Source organism: Hemitrygon akajei, chromosome 14 (assembly GCF_048418815.1).
Source record: "Hemitrygon akajei chromosome 14, sHemAka1.3, whole genome shotgun sequence".
Classification (NCBI taxonomy): Eukaryota; Metazoa; Chordata; class Chondrichthyes; order Myliobatiformes; family Dasyatidae; genus Hemitrygon; species Hemitrygon akajei.
The window spans coordinates 93,294,641-93,321,987 of NC_133137.1; the positions used below are offsets into that span (position 1 = coordinate 93,294,641).

The 27,347-nt window shown below is 38.5% G+C and overlaps 1 protein-coding gene across 2 annotated transcripts in view; it reads right to left on the reverse strand.

Annotated features, from left to right (window-relative positions):
- Window positions 1-27,347, reverse strand: part of ccdc146 (coiled-coil domain containing 146) — a 106,869-nt gene that overhangs the window by 26,043 nt on the left and 53,479 nt on the right. For both annotated transcript variants that reach the window (XM_073066624.1, XM_073066625.1), the window contains exons 7-15: window positions 26,809-26,882; window positions 20,948-21,175; window positions 18,309-18,495; window positions 16,486-16,578; window positions 15,189-15,359; window positions 12,352-12,440; window positions 10,295-10,459; window positions 5,314-5,538; window positions 98-326 (exon numbers count right to left, since the gene is read on the reverse strand). In XM_073066624.1, the coding sequence (XP_072922725.1) occupies window positions 98-326; window positions 5,314-5,538; window positions 10,295-10,459; window positions 12,352-12,440; window positions 15,189-15,359; window positions 16,486-16,578; window positions 18,309-18,495; window positions 20,948-21,175; window positions 26,809-26,882 (1,461 nt within the window). The remainder of the gene's footprint in view (window positions 1-97; window positions 327-5,313; window positions 5,539-10,294; window positions 10,460-12,351; window positions 12,441-15,188; window positions 15,360-16,485; window positions 16,579-18,308; window positions 18,496-20,947; window positions 21,176-26,808; window positions 26,883-27,347) is intronic.

The following is a 27,347-nucleotide window of genomic DNA, read 5'->3' on the forward strand; positions in this document are numbered from 1 at the left end:
TCAACAGTCTTTCCAAAGTTTCAAAGTTTAATTTATCATTCACATTTGGTTACCCATATTTTTAAAGAAGTGTATTCTTAATTTGTCCTTTTCTTACCTCTTTATGTAATGCAGCCAAGTTTTCCTCCACTTCCTGTTTACATGGTACATCTCGGCGAAATTTTTGAATCTTCCTTGTTTCTTCTGTCAGTTGAATTTTCAAAAATTGTATTTCCTCCTCAATACTATGTAATTCCTTATCGCCATTACTAATCAAGGAATCCTGAATGCTTAACTTCTCATAGAAAACACAAACCTCTTCCTCCCGTTCAATCAACCGTATTCCCCTGTAAACAACAAAAGGCATACATTGCAGTATACTGTACACTACAATCTCACTTCATCCCCCTCTTCCCCACCCACCTACCTTCCCCCTCACCTATCACCTGCCAGCTTGTACACTCCCCCACCTTCTTATTCTGGCTTCTCCCCACCCCCCACTACCTTTCCAGTCCTGATGAAGAGGCTCAGCTCAAAACGTTGACTGTTTATTCACCTCCATAGATGCTGACTGACCTGCTGAGTTCCTTCAGCATTTTGTGCATGTTACATTGCAATAGTTTTTTTTTGTTTTTAGCTTCCCTCTCTCATTTGTGCAGTTTGATAAACACTGAAGAAACAAAATATACCATTTAGAAATACCTGATCTCTTTCGGCTTGCTCAAGAATGCTATTTTAAAATTATACTTATTTATTGCTACCTTGATCCATTGGCATCATTCCTTTGGGGTAGTGTAAGTATGGTTGTGATTTTTGGCTACTTCCATGAGAACTGCCATGACTTCTCTACATAAGTACCACCAACTTCAGTTTCCTGCGTTGATGCACACTGGAAAGAAGTCCAGCTCTTCACTATTCATTGCCCAGTTGTGCTCTGATATTAAGATTCCTCACAGATCCCTACAACAGAATGTGGAGATGTATCCATTTCCCATAACTTAATTTGGGAATACATCCAGGAAATCTCTCTGAGGTTAGATTATAATCAATAACTGGCTCTATTCATTTGAAAGCAGTTAAAGAGCTGTGATGGGAAATGTTACAATTGGATCATTTACAGTTTTCAGCTTAAGTTTTGTTAAACGCTTAATTCTTTTTGTTTTCTTCATCTGGTGTGGGATTTTGATGCTTTAGGCCCATCGCTATAGATCTGAACTCCATCATAGAATCCTATAGCATGGACACAGGCCATTCAGCCCAACTCATCCACATTAAGCTTTGGGCACTATTCCACATTAAATCCATAGACCATAACATATAGAAGCAGAATTAGACCATTTGGCCCATTGAGTCTGCTCAGCATTTCATCATGGCTGATCCAATTTTCCTCTCAGCCCCAGTCTCCTGCCTTCTCTCCATATCCCTTCATACCCTGACCAATGAAGAATCTTATCAACCTCTGCCTTAAATATACATAAAGACTTGACCTTCACAGCTGACTGTGGCAAAGAATTCCACAGATTCACCACTCCCTGGCTAAAGAAATTCCTCCTCATCTCTGTTCTAAAAGGATGCACTTCTCTGAGGCTGTGTCCTCTGGTCTTAGCTTTCCCACCATACGAAACATCCACTGTATCAAGGCCTTTCACTATTCAATAGGTTTCAATGAGGTTACCCCTTATTCTCCTGAATTCTAGTGAATACAGGCCTACAGCCATCAAACACTCTTCATATGACAAGCCATTCAATCCTGGAATCATTTTTGTGAGCCTCCTATGAACCCTCTCCATTGCACTTGGTCCCTAGCTCCTATTCCTAAACAACTAAACATGAAAGCACTGCTTAAATCCCGTCAGCTACCCAGCTCCAATTACTCTCTCAGGCAGTGTATTCCAAGGCTTATCAATCTGTGAATGAAGAAAATCCCCCTGCAAATCTCTTCTCTCTTACTCTAAACAGAGATAAGCTCTAGTTTATCCACCTGGATATGTGATCTATCCTATCTGTGTCCATCATAATTTTACATTCCTAAATGATGTTTCTATTTAATCTTTTCTGTTTGAACCCAGCTTTTCCAGTCTCTGAATTGTTCCATCCTAGGCAACATCCCAGTGAATCTCCTCAGTAATGCTTTCCAGCGATACTATATTATTACTAAACATTTGTGCCCAGAAATGCACAAACTACTCCAGCTGTTGTCCGACTAAGATTTTATAAAGATTGAGCATAAACTTCCTACTTCTCCATTCAATGTCCTGATACCTTACTACTATGTTGTGTACGCATACTGCCACCTTAAATGATCTATGGACTAAAACTCCAAGTTTCCACTGCTTCTCAATACTCCCCAAGACCTAACCATTTATAATGTATTTCCTAGCCTCACTGATACACCACCCAACGGATGCCTGGGTTAAACTCTATCTGCTACTTTTGTGCCCAGTCATCAACTTAAAATGCAAATACAGAGGATGAAAACCATAACATCTAAGATCGGGATACTCTTTAAATGATGGGGAAAAAAACTCATACCCATTATCCAGATTTTTTTGGTACATCATGTCATATAATGGAATTGTGAGGTTTGTAATATAAAGATACGCAAGATATCTTGGGGGAAAAGTGATTGACGTATAATCCCCTTGACACTTGTTCAAGCACAAACACTAAACATAATAATAGAAAATGGGATTTCATGAGAAAGGGGAAGGAAATATGGGTTTTGAGAAATATAGTAAGCAGTACATTTCTACATAACTTCCTCTTTAACATATATCTGTGGCTCTCTTCTTATTAATCTTATGTCTTTTCTTTTAAGAATTTACAATTCTTAAAAGGGCTGGATGGTTTGGAGTTTGTAAAATGTGTGCAGCAATACATAGAGGTACCAACTAGAGAAGGGACAGTGTTGGATCTTCTGTTAGGGAATGAGATAGGTCAGGTGATGGAGGTATGTGTTGGGGAGCACTTCAGGTCCAGTGATCACAATGCCATTAGTTTCAATATAATTATGGAGAAGGACAAGACTGGACCCAGGGTTGAGATTTTTGATTGGAGAAAGGCTAACTTTGAGGAGATGCGAAAGGATTTAAAGGGAGTGGATTGGGACAACTTGTTTTATGGGAAGGATGTAACAGAGAAATGGAGGTCATTTAAAGGTGAAATTTTGAGGGTACAGAATCTTTATGTTCCTGTTAGGTTGAAAGGAAAGGTTAAAAGTTTGAGAGCGCCATGGTTTTCAAGGGATATTGGAAACTTGATTCGGAAAAAGAGAGATATCTACAATAAATATAGGCAGCATGGAGTAAATGAGGTGCTCGAGGAATATAAAGAATGTAAAAAGAATCTTAAAGAAATTAGAAAAGCTAAAAGAAGATACAAGGTTGCTTTGGCAAGTAAAGTGAAAATAAATCCAAAGGGTTTCTACAGTTATATTAATAGTAAAAGGATAGTGAGGGATAAAATTGGTCCCTTACAGAATCAGAGTGGATAGCTATGTGTGGAGCCAAAAGAGATGGGGGAGATTTTGAACAATTTCTTTTCTTTGGTGTTCACTAAGGAGAAGGATATTGAATTGTGTAAGGTAAGGGAAACAAGTAGGGAAGTTATGGAAACTATGATGATTAAAGAAGAGGAAGTCCTGGTGCTTTTAAGGAATATAAAAGTGGATAAGTCTCCAGGTCCTGACAGTATATTCTCTAGGACCTTGAGAGATGTTAGTGTAGAAATAGCAGGGGCTCTGACAGAAATATTTCAAATGTCATTAGAAACAGGGATGGTGCCGGAGGATTGGTGTATTGCTCATGTTGTTCCATTGTTTAAAAAGGACTCTAAGAATAAACCTAGCAATTATAGGCCTGTAAGTTTGATGTCAGTGGTGGGTAAATTAATGGAAAGTATTCTTAGAGATAGTATATATAATTATCTGGATAGACAGGGTCTGATTAGGAACAGTCAACATGGATTTGTGTTGTGGAAGGTCATGTTTGACAAATCTTATTGAATTTTTTGAAGAGGTTACTAGGAAAGTTGACGAGGGTAAAGCAGTGGATGCTGTCTATATGGACTTCAGTAAGGCCTCTGACAAGGTTCCACATGTAAGGTTAGTTAGGAAGGTGCAATCGTTAGGTATTAATATTGAAGTAGTAAAATGGATTCAACAGTGGCTGGATGGGAGATGCCAGAGAGTAGTGGTGGATAACTGTTTGTCAGGTTGGAGGCTGGTGACTAGTGGTGTGCCTCAGGGATCTGTACTGAGTCCAATGTTGTTTGTCATATACATTAATGATCTGGATGATGGGGTGGTAAATTGGATTAAGTATGCAGATGATACTAAGATAGGTGGCATGGTGGATAATTAAGTAGGTTTTGGTAGGTCTAATCAAAATAGGACATACATGGTAAATGGTAGGGGATTGAAGAATGCAGTAGAACAGAGTAATGGTGCATAGTTCCCTGAAGATGGAATCTCATGTGGATAGGGTGGTGAAGAAAGCTTTTGGTATGCTGGCCTTTATAAATCAGAGCATTGAGTATAGGAGTTGGGATGTAATGTTGAAATTGTACAAGGCATTGGTAAGGCCAAATTTGGAGTATTGTGTACAGTTCTGATCACCGAATTATAGGAATGATGTCAACAAAATAGAAAGAGTACAGAGAAGATTTACGAGAATGTTACCTAGGTTTCAGCCACCTAAGTTACAGAGAAAGGTTGAACAAGTTAGGTCTTTATTCTTTGGAGCTTAGAAGGTTGAGGGGGACTTGATAGAGGTATTTAAAATTATGAGAGGGATAGATAGAGTTGACGTGGATAGGCTTTTTCCATTGAGAGTAGGGGAGGACTCAAGTTGAGAGTTGGGGGCAAAAGTTTAGGGGTAACACGAGGGGGAACTTTACTCAGAGAGTGGTAGCTGTGTGGAACAAGCTTCCAGTAGAAGTGGTAGAGGCAGGTTTGATATTCCCATTTAAAGTAAAATTGGATAGGCATTTGGACAGGAAAGGAATGGAGGGTTCTGGGCTGAGTGCAGGTCGGTGGGACTAGGTGAGAGTAAGCGTTCGGCATGGACTAGAAGGGTGAGATGGCCTGTTTCGCTGTAATTGTTATATGGTTATATTAAAAAAATCTGACCTTGCATCAGGCTTCATACTTCCTCCTGGTGATAATTTGACAAAAACATTTGTGATTTCCTGGCAGGGTCCAACCAATAAGTAAGCGGCATATTTCATATCATATTTTCCAGTCAACAATATTTCCACTCTTTTCTTATTGTTCTTAAAGAAAACTATTAAAATATCCACAACCATATAAAGTTGACAAGTAATTTGACAAATTACCTCTCGTTACGATTCCGAACAACAGATTCATATCTTTTTCGTAGCTTTATCATTTCCTCTTCAGCCTGGTTAATCAAACTACTCAGTTTGGCAAGTTTTATTTTCTGACCCTCTCTCTTTTCTCCCATTTCTCGAAGTACTTGGTCTATTTTGCAAATTGCCCTCCTCAGGCTGTCCCGAATGACATAGCTGTTTGAATATTTTAGCTTATATTTTTGCAGTTGACTGTGATGGAAATCAGATTAAGTTACAGAAATTATTAAATCATTTTATTTTAACTCGCATCTAGTGTCTATAAGAACAGTTAAGCTTGCTAAATAGTACAATTTTCTATTTGTTTAAAAAAATTCAGTCCTGCCTGCCTGCTTTTGAAATTAGTTGTTACACACAAAATTTTACATCATACTTTTGCATGGCAATATGGATAAATATTGGTGTGCCCATGAGTAAGGTATGTGATAGCACCATTACAGAGGCCAAATTATTTGTATTTATTCTCAAACTTGCACAGCAACTTTTGTGTTTGCTTCAGCAAAACTCTCAAAAAGGTAAAGTAGAACTGGTTGTACATGTAAACAATGAAGAGACTGTTAACGCTCTCCTTGAAGAGGTGAGTGATACTTAGACTAAGTTGTAATTTTATTTCCAAAGTTAAACAATCATTGTAAATTCTGGGCTGGATGTCAAATATACATCAATAATCAAAAAGTGCCATTTACAAATAAAGAGTAACACATGCAAAATACTGGAGGAACTCAGCAGGTCAGGCAGTAGCTGTGGAAAGGAATAAAGAGTTGGTGTTTCGGACCGAGACCCTTCATCAGGACTAATGAAGGGCCTCAATCCAAAACTTCGCCTCTTTATTCCTTTCCATAGATGCTGCCTGACCTGCTAAGTTCCTCCAGCATTTTCTGTGTATTACTCTGGATTTCCAGTATCTACAAAGTCGCATGTTATCATTTACAAATAAAACTCCAGTAATTCCAGAATACATGAAGATGAAAATGGAATTTCAATGATATCAAATGGCCACCCATATTGCAAGTACATAAATTTCATTTCTCTTTGGTATGTAGAATGGATTTGAATTGATGGAGTTGGTATGCACCTGAGATGAAATTATTGGAAAATGACAGGGTAATATGAACGTTTTTCATATCTTAAAATTCTGTCAGATTTACAGCATTTATTACTTCATTATGCTAACAGCTGTTGAAATTAGACTTGTTTCAGTTGTTCCATCTCTGAAAGGGGATGTGAAGATGAACACTTACATAACAACTCGTGTGAGCTGACCAAATTGGTAGCTGCTAGAAATTTCACAAAGGCAATTAGCAATGACTGCTGGATTTATCAAGAATATTCACATTGCTAGCACCTTGCTTATGAAAGGGATGATATTGAAACACTCAACTCATTAATTCATTTCAAAAAGGCAGTGAAATAGATTTAAGGCAGTTTACCTCTTTTTGAATGAAATGAATTTACTTAAATGTATTTAGTGCTTTCATTTTTTTACTTTATTTTATTAAAAATAATTTATAAAATGACAGCATGGAGAGCTAGTTAATCCTGATAACACACACAAAATGCAGGAGGAACTCAGCAGGCCAGGCAGCATCTATGGAAAGGTAAACAGTCTCCATTTCGGCTGAAACCCTTCATCAGGATTAGAAAAAAAGATAAGAAGTCAGACCAAGAAGGTGGGGGGAGCAGAGGAAGAAGTACAAGGTGACAGGTGATAGGTGAAACCAGAGTGGTGAAGTAAAGAGCTGGGAAGTTGATTAGTGAAAGAGATAAAGTGCTGCAGAATGGGGAATCTGATAGGAGAGAGTAAAAGACCATAGAAGAAAGGGAATGGGGAGCAGCACCAGAGGGAGGTGATGGGCAGGTAAGGTGAGAGAGGGGAATGGGACTGGGAAATGGTGTCTCTGTTTTATTCCCCAGTTCAGACCCTTCCTACCTACATCCGTGACACTTCACATGCACTGGATCTTTTCAGTTACTTCAAGTTTCCTTTTTCACCAAGGACATCCAGTCCCTATACACCTCCATCCCCCAGCAGGAGGGCCTTAAAGCTCTCCACTTCTTTCTAGAAAACAGACCCAATCTGTTCCCCTCCACCACCACTCTCCTCCGTCTGACGGAACTATTCCTCACTCTCAATAATTCTTCCTTCAACTCCTCTGCGTCTTTCTAGGCAACAGACCCAACCTGTTCCACCTCCACCACCACTCTCATCCATCCGATGGAACTGTTCCACTTCCTTCAAACCAAAGGAGCAGCTATGGGCACTTGTTTGGGTCCCAGCAGTACTTGCCTACACTGGTATCACCCCCCCTGCACCCATACTGAGCTCATTGACTTCATCAACTTTGCCTCCAACTTCCACCTTGCTCTCAAATTTACCTAGTCCATTCCGACACTTCCCTCCCCTTTCTCAATCTTTGGAGACAGCTTATCTACTGATATCTTTTATAAACCCACTGATTCCTACAGCTACCTGAACTATACCTCTTTCCACCCTGTCACTTGTAAAAATGTTATCCCCTTCTCTCAGTGCCTCCATCTCCACCACATCTGCTCTCAGGATGAAGCTTTTCATTCCAGAACTAGTTAGATGTCTCCCCTTCTTCAAAGAAGGGGGCTTTCCTTCCTCCACCATCAATGCTGCTATCACCAGCATCTCGGCCATTTTATGCATGTCTGCCCCACCCCATTCTCCAGCCACACCTCCAGGGATAGGGTTTCTCTTGTCCTCACCTACCACCCTGCTAGTCTCCGCATCCAGCACATAATTCTCTGTAACTTCTGCCATATCTAATGAGATCCATCCACCAAGCACATCTTTCCAATCCCCCCACTTTCTGCAGGGATTTCTCCCTATGTAACTCCATTGTCTATTCATCCCTCCCCACTGATCTCCCTCCTGGCACTTATCCTTGCAAGTGGAACAAGTGCTACACCTGCTCCCACACTCTCTCCTTCACTACCATTCAAGACCCCAAACAACCTTTCCAGGTGAGGCAACACTTCACCTGTGAGTTTGTTGGGGTCATTTACTGTATCTGGTGCTCGCGGTGTGGCCTCCTGTCCATCAGTGAGACCCGATATAGATTGGGAGACCGCTTTGCTGAGCGCCTGCTCTCTGTCCGTCAGAAAAAGCAGTATCTCCTAGAGGGCACCCATTTCAATTCCACTTCCCATTCCCATTCTGACATGTGAGTCCATGGCCTCCTATACAGCTGCAATGAGGCCACACTCAGGTTGGAGGAGCAACACCTTATATTCCGTGGGTAGTCCCCAACGTGATGGCATGAACATCAATTTCCTGAACTTCCCATAATTGCCCCCCCTTCACCATTCCCCCATTCTCATTTCCCTCTCTCACCTTATCTCCTTACCTGTCCATCACCTCCCTCTGGTGCTCCTCCCCCTTCCTTTTCTTCCATGGTCTTTTACCCACTCCTATCAGATTCCCCATTCTCCAATCCTTTATCTCTTTCACCAATCAACTTCCCAGCTCTTTATTTTACCTCTTCACCCCCATTTCACTTATCACCTACCACCTTGTACTTCTTCCTCCCCTCCTCCACCTTCTTGGTCTGACTTCTCATCTTTTCTCTGTCCAGATGAAGGGTCTCAGCCCAAAATTTTAACGGTTTACTCTTTTCCAAAGCTGCTGAGATCGTCCAGCATTTTGTAGGTGTTGTTTGGATTAACAGCATCTCCAACATCTGCAACAGATTCATTAACTGCTACTTGATGCCATTTGGCGTTGTACGTGGCCTTGTCAGCCAAGTCATAGGTGTGGGTTCACAGATTTAAGTTGCCTTTTGAAAGTTCATACCAAGAATGTGTGGATCTACTAGGCATGAGAGCAATGATAGCAGATAGTGGGCCATATCCAGGAAATTTTAGGCCATTATTATTTACAGAATTGAACTAGAACTAGCTATTTGATGGTAAATTATAATCAGAGCATTGGGAGATGCTCAAAGATAGTGAAGGCTCACAGTAAGTATGTCCCTGTTAAGCCTGTTGGAAGTTGAGAAGCAAACATGGTAGGATGATAAAAGTTTAAGCTGGATATTACGAGCTAAACACTATAGAATTAATATGAATATAATAGTGTGACTAATAAGAATGTGAAATGTAGAAAATGCATATGTGAAATCAAAAAGAAAATGAGGAAGGCAAAGCAAGTTTATGCTGATGCTTGCTTTGCCAGATTAATTACAATTATTATTCATCTCTGAAGGAAGAAATGTCGAGGGAACATTTCTATAACAGGGAGATGCGCTGGGTGTCCAGGCCCTTCTATTGATGTATTAGTTGCTGGGAATTTATGAAGATCAAATAGGATTAAATAATAAGGGATGGTCTTTCCAACAATGTCAACTTTCCCATGACAAATAAGAAGGGAATGCATGAAAAAAATGCTGCCAGTAAAAGCAAAGAATATGCCAATTATTAAACATGAATATTTTAAAATAAATATTTATAGCTTTCTTCACAAAGAAAGTAAAATATTACAGATGCGGAAGTTAAGGAGGAGAACTGTTATGATAAAAATATAGACAGTAATAGTATAGGAATCTTTATAAGCTTTATAAGTACAGTAAACACACTGCCAAGCCATGTTAACTGTATGCTATCCTCTTAAAAGGAAGAAATAAGAGGAAATCGGTGAAGAACAACGAATAGGATTCCTGTGTAATTTAGTGATCACAATAACAAAATAATTCACATTTTAATTTTGGGCTGATAAACTGTATATCTGAGGTTATATACAGTACAAATTATAACCTCATAAGGAAGGTAATATGATGAGAGGAACACACAATTATTCATAGTAATTTTAAGAAATTACACCATTTACACTTAGCCTTAAAAATTGTGAACATTCTTGTTTACTTCACAGAAACGTGTTTGTCCACAACAGTTTAAAAAATTTTTTTAGATCCTACTTTAAATTTACCTGTCTTTGAGCAGTGTACTAGTCCTAAGAATTTCTGTTTCATTCTGTAGAATCTTGATCTTTTCTCGCATTTCTGCAGATACCTGTGCTGCACTTTGAATGAGATTAACATACTTGTTTCTCTCATTTTTGATGATCTGATATATTTTAACAAAGTTCTTTAAGCTATAATACAAAACAGAACACAACATTTTGCCTTTAGTTAAACTGTCAATGACAACCATTATCTCCCGAATATGCTGGATTAACAGAGCTTTTCTGTATTTTGTAATATTCAATTTACTGTATTTTTATATATTACTTTTTCCAGCCTTTATAGTAACTATGGTTATGCCTAGAATACAATTCTTTATTTCAATAAACTTTAAGAAAAAAGATAGAAACTAGCTCATTTTAGAGGAACTATTCCTTTTGCGATTATTTGGTCAAACACCCCTTTCCTTGCATCACTTTCCCTTGCAAGTGCAATTGATGCAACGCTTAACCTTTCAACATCCAGGGACCCAATGTGTCTTTTCAGGAGATTCAAATCTAGTGTAATTTGTCTGGTGTTCACAGTGTGGTCTCCTCGGTAATGGAGAAATCAGATGCTTTATGGAACACCCACTTTCAGTCTACAGGTGTGATCTGTTGTTCCTGTGGAGATCAGTTCCTCATCCTGTGACTCAGATTCCCAGTACCTGTCACTTTAATTTCTCATCCCAATCCCACTCTGATCCATTGGTCTGTGGCTTCCTGTACTGCCATAATGAGGCCAAATACAAGCTTAAGGAACAGCACCTCATTTTCTGTCTGGCAGTTATAGCTTCTCGATATTGCTTTCCACAACTTCAGCAAAGCTTAATTTCTTAGTTTGTATCAGCCATCCACTTCTACTATTAACTCAGCTTGTTTTATTTTCCTCTTTCCTTCCTTTATTTGCTCTGAAAGTAGAGCTCATGCCCAGCCTAACCTGCTGGGAAAGTCCTCCTGCTCTGCATTTTGTCTAAATTTGTTTGTATATGTTTTCTAACTCCTCCCATTGCTCATTGACCAGATAATCTTGTAAGAGGTTATCCCCTTGGTCACCCTGGTTTGACCAGTAAGTGACAACCCACTGTCCCTGGAGCTTTATCTTTCTTTTATCTCCTTTTCAGTTCTAATCAAGGGTCTCCAACCCAAGACATTGACAGCTTCTTTTTCCACTGATGCAGCCTGACCTGCTGAGTATTAGCTGCAGTTTCTAACTTGGTTTTCTTACTGACTCAGTAGAGTAGATAGATCAGGAAAGGCTATTTGCTCCACCATTACCTTTCCTAATTTTCAGGTGTTTACATACCACCATTCATGTTCTTACAGCACCCTGCCAGGACAGCTGAATGTAGCCCTGGTGGTTTGCAGTGGCCTCCATACACAAAGCACATGCTGCTTACAGGCATTGGCCTTCACAAGCTGTCTTGATTTTAATGACCTGGAAGCACTCTCTGCACCATCCTCCCCGTCACCCCAATCCTGGCACCATTCATTCAGTAGCAATACTACCCCATTGCTGGAAGAGAGTCAATCACATGTGATGCTGCTAGAGTCACTCATAGGCCATACTGAATGATGATAGTAAGTTTCCTCTCTGGAAAGGTATTAATGAATCAGGTGGCTTTTTATAAAAGTCCAATAGTGTTTGTAGTTACTGTTACAAGAATAGCTGTTCTAATTTCAGATTAGTAACTGAATTTAAACTTCACAACTGGCATGGCATGGTTGGTCTCTGGGTATCTGGATCACCAGCTCTGTTGATTTTATTGCTGCACTAACACAATACTTTCAGAATCAGAATCAGAATCAGGTTTATTATCACCAGCATATGACATGAAATTTGTTAACTTAGCAGAATTTAAACCACAACTGGCATGGCAGAGTCTATGATCAGGTCTCTGGGTATCTGGGTTACCAGCTCTGTTGATTTTATTGCTGCACTAACACAATATTTATCCAAAGTTTTCTGTTGTAAAGCAAGTACAAGATTTTAAAAAAAGAAAGATAAATAGAAAAAAAACAAAAAATATAATCAGTATTCTTACCTAATCAGCAGTTGCTTATGCTTCTTCTTGGAATCATATAAACTCAGTTTCTCTGCTTTCAACTCTTCTATAGTTCGATCACGTTTGTGCTGTTTTAAAATTAATATAAAGAACATCAATCCTGTGAACAAACAGCATTACAAAATCCTCTAAGTTGTTTCTCAAATGTTTCCCAGGTTATAATTCATACAGTCATAGAGTTGAACAGCACAGAAACCGGCCGTTCTGCCTGGTGTTGCTGTGTTGATTATCATGTCTATCTACATTAATCCCATTTGCACGCATTAATTCCATATTTCTGCTCATTCAAGTACATGTCTTGGTGCCTCTTAAAGTGTTGTTATTGTCCCTGCTTCTACCTCATCCGCTGGTAGCTTATTCCGTTTAACAACCCTCTGTGAAAGATTTGCCCATCAAATCTCCTTTGAAACTTCTTCTTCTCATGTTAAACCTATACCCTCTTGTATTAGTCATCCCTCCCAAGCCAACCAGTTCTGGTTATCTGTGTTGGCCTTCAGTATATTCAATGACTCAACTTCAACAACTCTTGGGTAGAGAATTCTAAAGAGCCCTTTTTGGCGAGACACAGCTAGGATACTTTCTCAACTCTACCCCAAATGGTCAACTGCTTATATTGAACCAATATCACTACTTCTACATTTCCTTACAATGGAACTAACCGTTTCAGAATTCAACTTAATCAGGCTCCTCTACAGATATATGTTTGAAAAATATAATCCTTTTTAAAATTCCAATAAATATTTGTAAATTGCTGAGTTTTTCTTACTAAGACAATTCTTTAATCCCATAAATCAATCTGGTCACTTCATTTGAACTGCCCCCAATATAAATACAGCAAAAATCTCTGTCACCTAGAATATGCCAGTTCTGACAGGCACTGATTAATCTACCATGCTAGTTACTCTGCAGGCCATAGGAATGAGGGCCAGTGATCCCTGAGGCTGGCAAATCCTAGGGTCAGAGGTCTGAGGATAGCGAGTCTTGGGATTAGAGGTCTGAGATCAGTTGGCAAATCCTGAGGTGATGAGTCTTGTGATCAATGAGTCTGGAAGGTGAGTTCAGAGGTTAGTTATCTGCAAATCCAGGGCCATGGTCTGGAGGTTAGAGGCCCAGATGTAGCCCGGAGTTCCAATTTTGTGTGTGGGTGGGGGTTTTGAAAGAGATTTGTTTTGCTGCTGTTGCCTGTTGCATGTTGGCTGCACATTGTTCGCTGAACATTGTGGGCATACTAGGTTGGCACAGGGATGTGAAGCGACACTGGCAGGGTGCCCCCAGCACATGCTCACGCTGTGTTGGTTGTTCGTGCAAGCAACACATTTCACTACGATTAATAAATAAATCAAATCTAATCTAACAAGAATCAGATTGATACTGCCTTGGTACAGCTCCTACTTTGGGCTGACTGCTTGGTAATATTCTTTCATCACTTCAGTTACTTCATCCTGCTGCCCTATCTTTAACCCAAATGATGCTTCACTGTTGCTCCTCGATCTGTCCAGCTACTCAGTGCTACTCCTTGATTTGCCTGAAATGCCCATTACTGAAGTGTGGCAAGCTGCAAAACACTCACTCCTTTAACAAAATTCTGTGCGGTATGCTAGGCAGGGGATGCCTAAAGTTTTATCTCAGGTCTAAAGGATAATCCAGTTTATGTCTTAGATGCCCTTCTGAATTTTACCCAGTACCCAGTTTAAGGGGGAGAGAAATAGAAAGAGAGGACAATAGAGGTATAGGAGGGGAAGTGGGGAAGAGGATAGAGGTGAAAAGGGATAGAAGAGAGTCAAATGAGGGGAATGGGAAGACAGAAGGGTAGTAATGATGAGGAAAGTGAGAGATTGGTAGAGAGGAGTGAATAGGGAGAGAGAATGGGCAGAAATGAAAGAAAGGGTATTAGAAGGGTGGGAGTGAAAGGGAGAGAAAGGCAGATGAAAGGGAGTGGGGAAACAGGGAATAGAGAGATGTACAGAAAGGTGGACAATATAGCAAATTCCTGTTCTCTTTTGAGTAAACAGACCTATCAAACATACTTGGAGTATTGTCAACAGTTTTGGGCCCTTTATCTTAGAAGGGATGTATTGTCATTGGAGAGAGAGTCCAGAGGTTCACAAGGATTATTCTGAGAATAAAGGGGTTAACATATGAAGAGCATTTGGCAGCTTTAGACCTGTACTCATTGGAATTTAGAAGAAATCATGGGGATCTCTTTGAATTCTACATAATATTGAAAAGACTAGGTAAGATGGATGTGGAAAGGATGTTTCCTCTACTGGGAGTATCTATAACTGGAGGGCACAGCCTGAAAATTGAGGGGCAACCTTTCAGAACAGAAATAAGGATTTTTTTTAGCCAAAGAGTGGTGAATCTGTGGAATGCTCTGCCACAGACTGTGGTGGAGGCCAAGTCCATGGGTATATTCAAAGTGGAAGTTGGTAGATTCCTGTTTGGTCAGGGAATCAACCCTGAGATATGATTCTCCATATTCCGGAGATATGGTGAGAGCGCAGGTGTATGGGGTTGAATGGGATCTAGGATCAGCCATGATTAAATGGTGGAACAGATTTAATGGCCTGAATGGCCTAATTCTGCTCCTATGTCTTATGGCTAATGGACATGTGGACTTGGTGGCTCTAAATTGAAAACTGGAACTTGTTTAATGAGCCAACCTTTCCCCAGCCATTGTCTTGGGACAGCATCAGATCTGTGACATTTAAATCCAGGCATCCATTTTGATCTGAGTTTTGATCTTTCTATTTTCCTCTAATAATTATAAATATGATTTAATGAAAGAGAATGATAGATAACAATCCAAAGGTTACCTGAATATTTACTAGATCCCTTGCTTTTGAATCCCTCTCATCAGATCTGATCTGAGCAAGGCGAGTTAGATTTACAACTTCTTCACGGGCATGTCTTTGTTCTGCAACAAGATTATCTTCTTCAACCAATCGCTTACGCAACAGATGAGCCTCTATTTCAGTCAAAGAAAGCTGCACATAAATAAAATGTGTTTTAACAGTGAAATGTTTATTTATTACTCAGGATTAGAAAGTAACATAGATAATTCTTTCTGTCCTCTCTAAAGTTAGAAGAAGTTAGAGTTATCTTATAATTTCTTCATCTCTTATCTACTTTTGCTTGGCAAAGCAGTTGAATAAACTGTTGTGCACCAGATCTATACTCTTCATACCAGACACAACACGAAGCAGCCCTTCTCAAACTAAAATACATCCCAAATGATAATGACCTTATGGAGCATCTTTTTTGAATCCAAAGCTTTATTTTAGTCATCAAATTTGTAAATACTCATCAGTAAATATTCATATGCCACATTTTCAGTACAAGTCATGTTATTTTATTTACATTATGGCAGTGGTTTTGGGTAATATATTGTGGCTAATGACTCAGCTGCTTGCTCCTCAAAACCTTCTCACAATCAACAAATGTCAAGTCCAGAGTGTGATAAAAGACCCCTTGCTTGAATGAGTACAGCTCCAAAAGCAATTAAACACTTTCACACCATGCAGGACAAAGGAACCCACTTGACTGTGGCAACAAACAATTTGCTGGAGAAACTCAGCAGGTCAAGCATTATCTATGGGAGGAAAGGAATTGTTGGCATTGCAGCTCAAAACACTGTATCAGGACTTAATTCTTTTCCATCCACAGATGCCGCTTGGCCTGCTAAGCTCTTCCAGCAGATTGTTTATTAAGCATTTGTGGTCTCTGGTGTCTCCACTTGACTAGGCCTTATCTGTTGTTTGCTAGTGCATTTAGACAGTCTTCACCAGATCACTCTGGCTGAAATGTGCACCTATTTGCACAACTCACCTTTTTGAATCACGTTCCAAAATTGCAATCTCTATGCATTGAAAAAAGACAGCTACCACATGGGAATGTCACATCTGCAAGCTTTCCTCCAAGTCACTCTTGGAAATATATCACTGGTTCAGTCCATATTCTTTAATTCCTCACCCAATTCCGGTCATATTCTTTAATTTCTTACTCAAAAGCAGTACATGAGTACTTTCAATTGAAGGAGAGTGGATGTTGCTGACATTGCAGTACCTGGAGACTTGCAAGTACACTCATTTCCCAAGAACAATGACAGCTCACCTGGTCAGCTAATTTTCTTTTGAGACTTTTAACTTCATTTTCCAGCTCAGTTCTTCTTTCCAACAGTGATCCACCATGAGAGATAGAATCCATCTTTAGTTAAAAAAATTAAAAATTATAGTATGAACACAACAAAGTCAATCAAGAACTATATATAAGACAAGATTATTGTTTAGAACATAAACAGAGTAGAACTGCACTCAATTACATATCTAAGGAATTTGCAACTGGTTGATTTAGCACAATAAGCATATCAATTCATTAATAGTATAGTAGTAGGTTATCATTAACTAGTTTTTGAAAGCAGTATTCTATTTCCACAGAAAAAAAATTGCTGAAGGAACTCGAAGGATTGAGCAGCATCTGTGAAGGTGGGGGAGAAGGAATATTTGTTATCATTTTGAGTTAAGGCCCTACATCATCGAGAAAGGAGATGCAAAATTCAGGAACAATTTGCTCCAGAATACAGTATCCTCTTACTCTTGTGTTTTGTTACTGTTTCTACAAACTGACCATACATCTAAATGCATGTGGCATATTAGCAATTTTTGCTAAGACTTCATTATTTCACAGTATCACAAAAATATAAAGTTGAACAAGTCAAATGTAGATCACACCCATCAGTCTCATTCCCTTCTCTTTCCCCACAGATCTGTAACCAATTCTCTCTTTGATGATATCTACTTTTATTTTGAACGCTTCAGTTCCATGACTCCTACAGGCAATGCATTCCATACCATTGCAAATTTTTATATAAAAGGTTTCTCTCTGCACTTTCTGCTTAAAAATTTAAAATTCTGGTCCCTAGGCTATAAACCATCCAATAATGGGAACAGCTTCCTTCCATCTGCCTTATCTAACCAAAACACTCTTCTTCTTAGCTTCAGTGAGAACAACAACAGTTTCTCCAGATTAACACAGTATCTGAAATAAATGCTGAATATTCTGGAGAAACATTATAGATCATTTGGCTTCTCTGGATGGAGAAGTACCTTTCTCTAACTCTTTCTTTAGCTTTCTTGACTACTATACCTGCATCTCTGGTGATGTTAGTCACCATATCCAATACAAACCAGTGAACTCCCATAGTTCTCATACAAAGATTTCCTCCCACATGTAATCTTTTAAGGACTCCATTCCATTTTTTCATTGCCAGCTAGAGATTGACTCACAGTTAGAAATACATGATGGAAGAGTTGGAATAAGGAGGATGAATGTTGAACAATGCCCCCAAACTTTGGTCACTTTGGTATTAATGACACTAAATTTCAGAAGTGGAGTACAACACATATAATCATTAAGTCTCTATTACTATGAAACTACTGCTAAAAATTATTATTCTATTAACTCTATATGAGTTTCTGGGATAAACAAGATAAAGAAAAAAAGAAATTTGTGATTGTGACAATGGAAAGATGGGAAAATGCAAAGAACTTCAGGAATATTTCGCAAAAACTAGAGCTATTATCTCTTTTCTTAACTATATGCTTCACTGTATACTTATCTATATCAAAGCATTTTTTCTATTAAAGACCCATTGTCCAAGTAAGCCTTTCTGTATTTTGTTACAGTCCTTCTCTATTTTAACTTCGTAACTTTCTGTCATCTGCAAATTTTGCCATTTCCGTGCTGGAATTATTTCATCATATTGTAAAATGATGCAAGACAGAAACAGGATAAACAAACATGACCATTTCACATGTGTAGAGTAACCACTGAAACAAATGATTTATGTGAAGCTGTTTCTGATTATTTTATGGTTTCAATGGCTACGCATTTGTAATATATAAGTGTTCTAACTACAAATATCTAACTATCTTTACCTGTGATTTGGCCTTTTCATTGAGAAATTCAACATATGAAAGTGAATCAATTGCTATCTTTAACTGTAGTTCTTTTTTCTTTATCTTTCGTAGCTCTTGTTCCTTCTCTCTTTGTTTCAATGCTACTGTGTCAGACATTAGTTTCTTTTCAGTTTGGACGTAACGTAACTGCAAGTCCAAGGAAGCCCTGTTAAATTTGAAAGAGGGATTAATTACACCCAGAGCTAATTTCTGTCATTGAAACATCTTAAAACAAAGATTTAATTAATTAAAGAAAATGGATTTATACCTTTCAAATAATCACTGTTGTTTTAAAAAATGTTTCATATTTTTATACACAAAAGATGAGCTTTAAATGCAACATACACAAAATGCTGCAGGAGCTCAGCAGGCCAGGCATCTGCATATTTTCTTGTGTATGTCCTTCAAACAACATCTGTTTAGGCATGCTAAACTTTTGCCATTGAAACTCCTACTGGGAAATGTAATAGGTCACAAGATCTAAGGTTTCATCATTGTGGAACAGGAGAAGGAAATCAAGGAGCCAGGTCTGGAGGTTAGGTAAGGGAATAGCAGGGAAGATAGATCCTGGGAGCTGAAGCATAAAGATTCAGGAATTAGTGCAAGAACTTGTGAAAGGAATCAAACTTGGATTTTGTTGGACTGGAATCTTGGAATAATGTTGAACCACACATTTCAAAGAGAGTTTGATTGGGATGAGATCTTGATATAAAGGTCAAGGTGGTGCCTTGAGAAAACGTTCAATTGCACTACAATCATGGTAGAACACTTGGGGCAGGACGTTGATACTAAGGTCAGGTCAAATTGGTCGAAGGATCATGGAGAAGAAATTTGAGGGAGGTTGGTGGACTGGAGGAGTTGGGGCAAGGATTACAAACTGGGATTGTGGGGTGGGTAGTGGATTATGGTTGGCTGAACGTTAATGATCGGTGGTTTGACAAATTAGTCTTTGGATGTCAGGTAAATACAATGGTGATCTGGGTAGGTCATGCAAGGATTATGAATCATGGCTGGTGGTCTGATTCCAAGCCTCAAAAAGACCTCCTCTGTATAAGGAGCCTATGCTGTCTGCTATCTGGATGAAAATTGTGGAAGTGGTATCCAAGAGTGCAGTCAATGCCACTCGCTATCATTGTGATACCAAGGCAATGTTGCTGAAAAATTGAAGAAAAATCTCCAAAACTTTGTGCACTGTGCTGTAAGTGCATAATTTTCCATTTCAATAACACACAGGGTGTACCACTTTGAAAATGTGTTGTCACACAATCACAATGGAGCTGATGCGCAATTCTTTTTAAATTTTATATTCTGAATCCCCGAAGTTATAAATATTATGCACAAAAGTACGCCTATGTTTGGCTAATGGGTAGAGTACTAAGTGCTGCTACCCCACAGCCCTGAAGACCAGAATTCAATTCTGAGATCTGGTGCTGTTTGTGTGGTGCTTGTACATTCTTGGTGCTCTGATCTCCAGGCACAGTCCAAAGCTGTGCTGATAGGTTAGCTGGTTACTGTAAATGCCCTTTAATGCAGGTGAAGTGGCAAAAGAACCAAAGGGGAGTTAATTATATATAAGAGAGAGAAGATTGCTGCATCGCAAGAAATAAGAGTAAGATGACCCTTTTGAGATCCAAGATGAACCTGATAGACCCAATTGCCTTCTTTTATGACATAAAAGGTATGCCATATTATGGTAATGTGAAAAAGTATTAACCTTATAGAAATGACTCAAAATGAATAAAACTGAAGGCACTTGTTGGGGGAACTGTAAGGTCATATTAGAGACTCATACAAAGTGACAAATGCTGATTATATCAGCTCTCATTTTGCTTGTCGTAAAATCTGTAGGAAGGTGGGATTTATGGTTCAATTCTTTTGAACTGTTTTCCCTGTTGAGTTTGAGAATTCTGATGTTGTGAAAGGTACTACATAGATGCAAGCTTATTTTGTTTTTTTAACTTCGACTAAGCAATGATACTAAAAATATGAATGTGAAAAACAATTTTGCTAAGTGAAGATATTCAAGACATTTTAGGCAACATGAGCTTGAGTTGGCCATTATGAAAGAGGTTCTGTTGACTGCCCATTGATTTTAAACATTTACACATTATTATTCTTGGATAATATAGATATTAGACTAGTTTTATGAAGTGTAGAATTTCTTAGCTACAAAGGTCACGTCAAAATCAATTCATGAAATACTGAAGCTGTCACTAATACTTGTACTTTGGGTATATTCGCTTTGAAGGGTCCAGAATGCTGTGAAGTAGGCTTGCTCATCTCTATAACTCCCTTAATGTATATGGTCTTGTTTTACACAGGCAAAGATTTTCACTCTCCTGATTAAGAGCAAATTTTCACCAATAAGTGTCCTTCTATTGTAGAAAGATGATTTCATTTAACTGTAGACATGGCAGCTGAAAACTGAATTGCAAGCCATTTCTCAAAATCTCAGAATAAGTCATCTTAAGACTTGTCTTCTTGATCACCCAAAACTTGAATCTGACCAAATCAGGCAATGAACATTCACATTTTATTTTCATAACTATAGGCAAATGTAAAAGCTACAGTTATTACCATCACAAGATGGACAAATCTTTATATTACTTATGACAAACCTTTCTCCCATTAATGCTGATTCATTCTCTTTACCCAATTCAATCAGCTTAATCAATTGGTTGCAGTCTTGCTCTTTACTGTCCAGTAAAACTCTTTTTTCATCTAATTCTTTCATAACTTCCAATTTTTCAGCTTCTATTATTCTGCATTTGTGCTCAATTTGTTGCACAGAATTGAGAAGTTCCTTGTGTTGCTCATCTAGTTCAACTTTTCTCTTCTCCCAATTGCTGTAAAAAGAGAATATTTTCACAAACGTTAGAATCAGCAAAGGCTTACATTTATTCATTCCACATAAATGTAATGAATTACTTTGCCAATGTATGTTTTTATAAATAATCTGTAAATAGATAATGAAACACTTTTATATAAGCATTAACTTACAATGGAAGAGACACTGATAAAAGCATATGTTGTGGGAATATGTATGGGTATTAAGTTACCATGTCAGGGCTTCATCAATTTCCTCATAGAAAATTTCTTACAAAGGGCAGCTTAAATTTGAAGCACCACAAACCTTAAATGCCAGATTATTGTTTTCTAGCAAAAACAACATTGAGATTAAGAAAAAAGTTTGGGAGCAAATGCTTAAGAAACTGAACAAAATCCTTGGATTGCTGGTTGTGATGAGAGTGACTTAGTTTGGAATGTTAGTACTTTGTAACTGGAAGTAATAGAGCAAAGTTGCCGGGGCATTATTTCAGAATTTTAGACTATTTATCAAGTAAGAAATCCTACCTTGGTTATTTGAGAAATTAAATAGAATTTAATGTAATAGAAATTATCAAATCCTGAAAAATTGTTTACTGTATTTGCCCCTAGTGAGTTGGTGCATGGTAGAATCCTGTGAGAGTTGGTTTGAATAAGGGGAGAACAGAATGGAATTAAAGTAGGGTTAGTGTAAATGCGTGCTTGAAGATTGGCACAGACTTTATGAGCTATAAGGTCATTTTCTGCACTGTATGACTCTGGCTATCTTAACCTTTATTATTGTCTCCATTAGCAAATAATTAATGTTAATTAGCTATTAATTCCTTATTTTCATTATTCTCCTTAGATTCATGTCCCTTTAACATTTTCTTCTTCACTATTATTTCTAAATAATTTATGAAATTTCATATTTTGTGCAAGTTTTTTTAAATAAGAAAGATCCTTTTTCAGAATCACTGTTAACCTTATATCCCTTTGCTCACTAAGTTCTTATATTTGTGTAATATTTTGGCTTGATATCATCTGATGTTATTGGACTGGAAATGAGGCCAGGAATAAGGTCAAACGAAGACTGTAGATGTAGAATAAAAAACAGAAAACTGTAACAATACAGCAGTTCAAGCAACAGAGGGTCATAGAGAGATACACATGGAAACATCTGTGGAGGCACAAAGTATAAGTCAACTTTTTAAGTAAAGATCCTGCATCGGGGCTGAGAGGAAAGATGACCAGTACGAGGGAAGGGTGGAACAGAGGTTGGTAGGTGATGTGTGGAACTAGATAGGGAGGGAATGATGGACATATGGAGCCAGGCGGGGGAGGGAGAGGAGATGGCAAAGATTAACAAAGGGAAAAGAAAACTAGGTGGACAGTTGAGCACGTGCTGGAGAAGAACACAAAGGATGTAGGGTGCCTGAAACTGGATTGTGTAACATCTTAAAAAATGTAAATTACAAGTTAGTTAGGGTATTATCGGGAGTAATATCCAAGAACATGGCAAATCTGACAGGCAAGCACCACAGAAATACTAATGTTGCCAGATTATTCAAGTTTTACTGTGAATGGAGATGTTGTATTTTAAAGAGCATGAATTGGTTTTCTATTATTGAATATTCCCCAAAGTTTTTCTGTGCTTTCACGATAATAGTTCAGTTTCATATATGGTAATTATCTATTTCTCAATCCTTTTAAGGTTTTCTTATATTTAACTTGACTATCTGTTTGTGACTTGTGCTTTTCCCCTTCAGTTCAGGTATCAAATGTAATCACAATGTACCAGTGCCACAATCTGTAAGAGTATCTTCTGCTGCCTGACTTGCTCTGAATGAGGTTTGTTATTTTCACCATATTTAGTATTCTCTGATCCATGATCTTTCAGAAATATATTTGCTACAAAATTGGGCTGATTAGCATCTTAGCTTTTGGCTCTATGGATGTCAACTTGCTTCTTATTTTGTTTGTTAATCATGAAAGTCATTCTGAGTTATTTGAATAAATAACATTACCCTGCAGATAAGAAAAACTGTTGAATGTACTATTTTCCAAATTTACAGAATGCATCGAAGAGCTGGCAAATAGAGAGGGCAAAATTATAAGCCATCTGGGTGATAAAATATAACATGTGGTTTGCCAGACAAGAATGGTAGTGGAGACTCGATATATTTTTTAAAGTTCACTGTATATAAATGATGAGGCTGAGATCAACAAAGCTGTAGTTGCTAAATTTACTGATGACTGGAAAGTAATTTGTAAAGGTGACATAAGGAGGCTACAAAGGTATAGACATAGGGGATTTACATAGGTTTAGAGAGTGGGGGTAAATTTGGATAATACTGTATGATTTTTGTTTTTTGTAAATTCTAGAGCCTGTTGTATGTGTAAATCCCAGGGGATCAGCAGTTTCAGAGATATTCAACCCAGCCCATCTGGCACCAACAATTAATCAACAGCCAAGGTCACTTAGATCACATTTATTCCTCATTCTGATGTTTGGTCTGAACAACAAATAAATATCTTTACCATGTCTGCATGCTTTTAATATATTTTCATTAGCAAGTAGATGTACCTAATGAAGTAGCCACAGAGTGTATGAGCATTTGGAAAACCATGGCCTAATTAGGGATAGTCAGCATATCTTTGTGCAGAGGAAGTCCTATCTTACTGACCAGATTGCGTTTTTGGAAGAGGTGATCAAGGCAATTAATGAAGATAGTATTGAGGGGCTTGTCTATTGGACTTTAGCAAGGTCTCTCCTGGGAGGGTCATGCAGAAGTTTAAGGTGCATGGAGATCAATGAGAACCTGGCCATTTGGATTTAGAATTGCTTGCCCATGGAAGATAGATGACAGTGGTCAATGGTAAATGGGATTCCTTCTGCTGGAAGTTTGTGACTGGAGGTTTTTCCACAAGGATCTGTAATAGGATCTCCATTGTTAGTGATATGTATAAATGGCCTGGATGAAAAAAGTTGATGGGTGGGTTAGTAAGTTCACAAATGAAGCAAAGACTGGAGATGTTGTGGATTGTGTAGAAGATTGCCAAAGGATACAGCAGGATATAGACCAGTTGCAGATATAGTTGCAGAAATGGGAGATGGAGTTTAAACTGGTTCAGAGTGAAGTGTTGCACTTTAGGAGATTAAATGTAAAAGACAGTACACTTCATGGCAAGACACTTAACAGTGTTGATGTACAAAGGGATCTTGGGGTCCAAATTTATAGCTTCCTGAAAGTGGCTGCATGGGGTGAGACACGGAGTTCAAGAGTCAGGAAGTTATGTTGTAGATTTATAGATGAGTTACCCTGACCTCAGTGACTGGGAAGATCTTGGAATCAATTGTTAAGGATGAGGTTATGAATTACTTGGTGACACAAGACAAGATAGGACAAAGTCAGCATGGTTTCCTTAAGGGAAAATCTTGCCTGACAAACCTGACAAATGAAATATAATGTTGGAAAATGCATGATCCTGTACCTTGGTAGTAGAAATAAATCTGCAGTTTATCTTCTAAATGGGGAGAAAATCCAAAAATCTGAGATGAAAAGGGACTTGGGAGTTCTCATGCAGAACACTTGGTGAGGAAGGCAAATGCAATGTTAGCAGTCATTTTAAGTAGTCTAGAATACAAGAGCAGGGATGTGATGCTGAGGTTTTATAAGGCACTGGTGAAGCCTAACCTTGAGTACTGTGAACAGTTTTGGGCTCCTCATCTAAGAAAAGGTGTGCTGGCATCGGAGATGGTCCAGAGGAGATTCATAAGGATGATTTCCAGGATGAAAGGGTTATCATACAAGGAATGTTTGATGGCTCTGGGTCAGTACTCCTTGGAATTTAGAAGGATGAGGGGGGACCTCATTGAAACCTTTTGAATGTTAAAAGGCCTAGACCGAGCAAACGTGGAAAGGATATTTTCCATGGTGGGGGAGGCTAGAACAAGAGGGCACAGCCTCAGGATTGAGGGACATCCATTTAAAACAGAAATGCAGAGAAACTTCTTTTGCCAGAGAGTGGCAGATTTGTGGAATTTGTTACCTGCTGCGGAGGCCAGGTCTTTGGGTGTATTTAAGGCAGTGATAGATAGGTTCTTGATTGGACATGGCATCAAACGTAATGGGTGAAGGACAGGGAGTGGGGCTGAAGAGGGGTAAAAAGGATCAGCCATGATTGAATAGCAGAGCAGTCTGATGGGCCAAATGGCCTAATTCTGCTCCTACGTCTCATGGTCTTAGTTATAAAACTCTAATTAGACTGCACCTGGAGTATTACATTGAACTCTAGCTGCCGCATTATAGGAAGGATGTGGCAGCTTTGGAGAGTTGAAAGAGGTTTATCAGGATGCTACTTGGTTTAGAGGGCATGTGCTATGAGGAGAGACCATAAGATAATAAAAGAGATGTTAGGCAAACTTGAGTTGTTTTCTCTGAACTGGTGGAGGCTGAGTGACTTCGTAGAGGTTAATAAAATTATAAAAAGCATCAACAGATGGCAACCCATACAAAATGCTGGAGGAACTCAGCAGGTCAGGCAGCATCCCTGGAAATGAACAAACAGTCAACATTTCAGGCCAAGACCCTTCTTAAGGACTGGAAAGGAAGAGGTAAGATGCCAAAGTAAAAAGGTGTGGGTAGGTGAAGGAGGATAACTTAAAGGTGATAGGTGAAACCAGGTGGGTAGGAAAGATAGAGGGTTGGAGAGGAAAGAATCTGATAGGAGAGGAGAATGGACCATTGGAGAAAGGAAGGAGGAGGGGCACCAGGGGGAAGTGATAGGCAGGTGAGAAGTGGTAAGAGGCCAGAGTGGAGAAAAGAAGAAGTGGGGAGTGGGAGCGTTTTTTTTCTTTTTAGGATAAACCAATATTCATGCCATCTGGTTGATGGCTATCCAGAGAGAATATCAGGTGATATATAGTCAGATGGATGGTTAGTCTTTTTTCCTGAGTGGAAATGTCAAATACTGAAGGGCATAGCTTTCCTGTGAGAGGGCAAAGTCTAAAGGAGGTTTATGAAGCAATTTTCTTTTACTCAGGTAGTGATAGGGTGCCTGAAAAGCCCTGCCAGCAAAAGTGGTGGAAGTACCGGTAGATATGATAATAATGCTTAAGGGGCATTCAGACAGACACATGACAGGCAGAGAATGGGGGCATTCAAGCCACATACAGGCAGATGGGTTGAGTTTAGTATGGCTTCATGGGTTGGGACAGACATCATGGGTAGAAAGGTCTGTATCAATGTTTTCTGTTCTGTATTCTATGGTTCAGGGCCTGGAATTTTATGGAGTTGCCGGCAGAATCTGTTTTAAAGATACACTGATTTTACTATTCTGTATCACTAATACCTATTTTGAAATGAAGGCCTTTCCTTTCAAACTAATAGTCTACGTGTTTATCCATTTGCTTATATGGAATTAGGAGTTAAAATTGCTGATCAATTCCTCTCAAAAAACTAGTTATTTCAAAATATTAACATATTGTATGCTGATTACAACATTCAAATCTTCCAGGAAATGTCAAACATCATTTCCAAGAAACAAAGCACATTTTTTTTAAAAAAGGATGTGATCTATGAAAGATACCTATATCTGTTAGTTTGGACACACAAAGTAGATTACATGGAAGAAAATTGCAATATTCTCTAATCCTTTAAAACAACCATACTTGCGTTTGCGGTTGAGTTTCTGTATATCTTTGGCCAGTTGGCTAGGAATGGTATGTAGTTGTACCAGATCAAGCTAAAAAGAGTAGAAAAATGATCAACTTATTGGGAGGTGATTTATTAAACAACTGCAGTTATATTCCATTAATAACAACCTGTTAAAAACTGTTCTTTCATCAAGTTTTGGTCAAGCAAAAAAGAATCAATTTGATCAATATGACCATACAACTGTTATATTATCAATATAGAAAGAAAAGGGGATTCTTTAAGCTTTCCCATCCAAAGGCAGCTTAAATCACTTGGGTATTTTACCCACTAACATGTCACATTCATTCTGCAGTCTTCTGTTTTAGTGGAGTCTACGAAAGTAAAAACAACTACTCAAGAGTGAAAAAAATATTTTACTTTCTGAGACAGGTCAGGATGAATAGAAGTGCAAGTAAGCACAGTAAAGATGCTTCTTGATCTGCTGAGTTCTATTACAACATTGTTTGCTTTTCCAGATCCCAGCATCTGAATGGCACCTCATATTCTGCCTTGG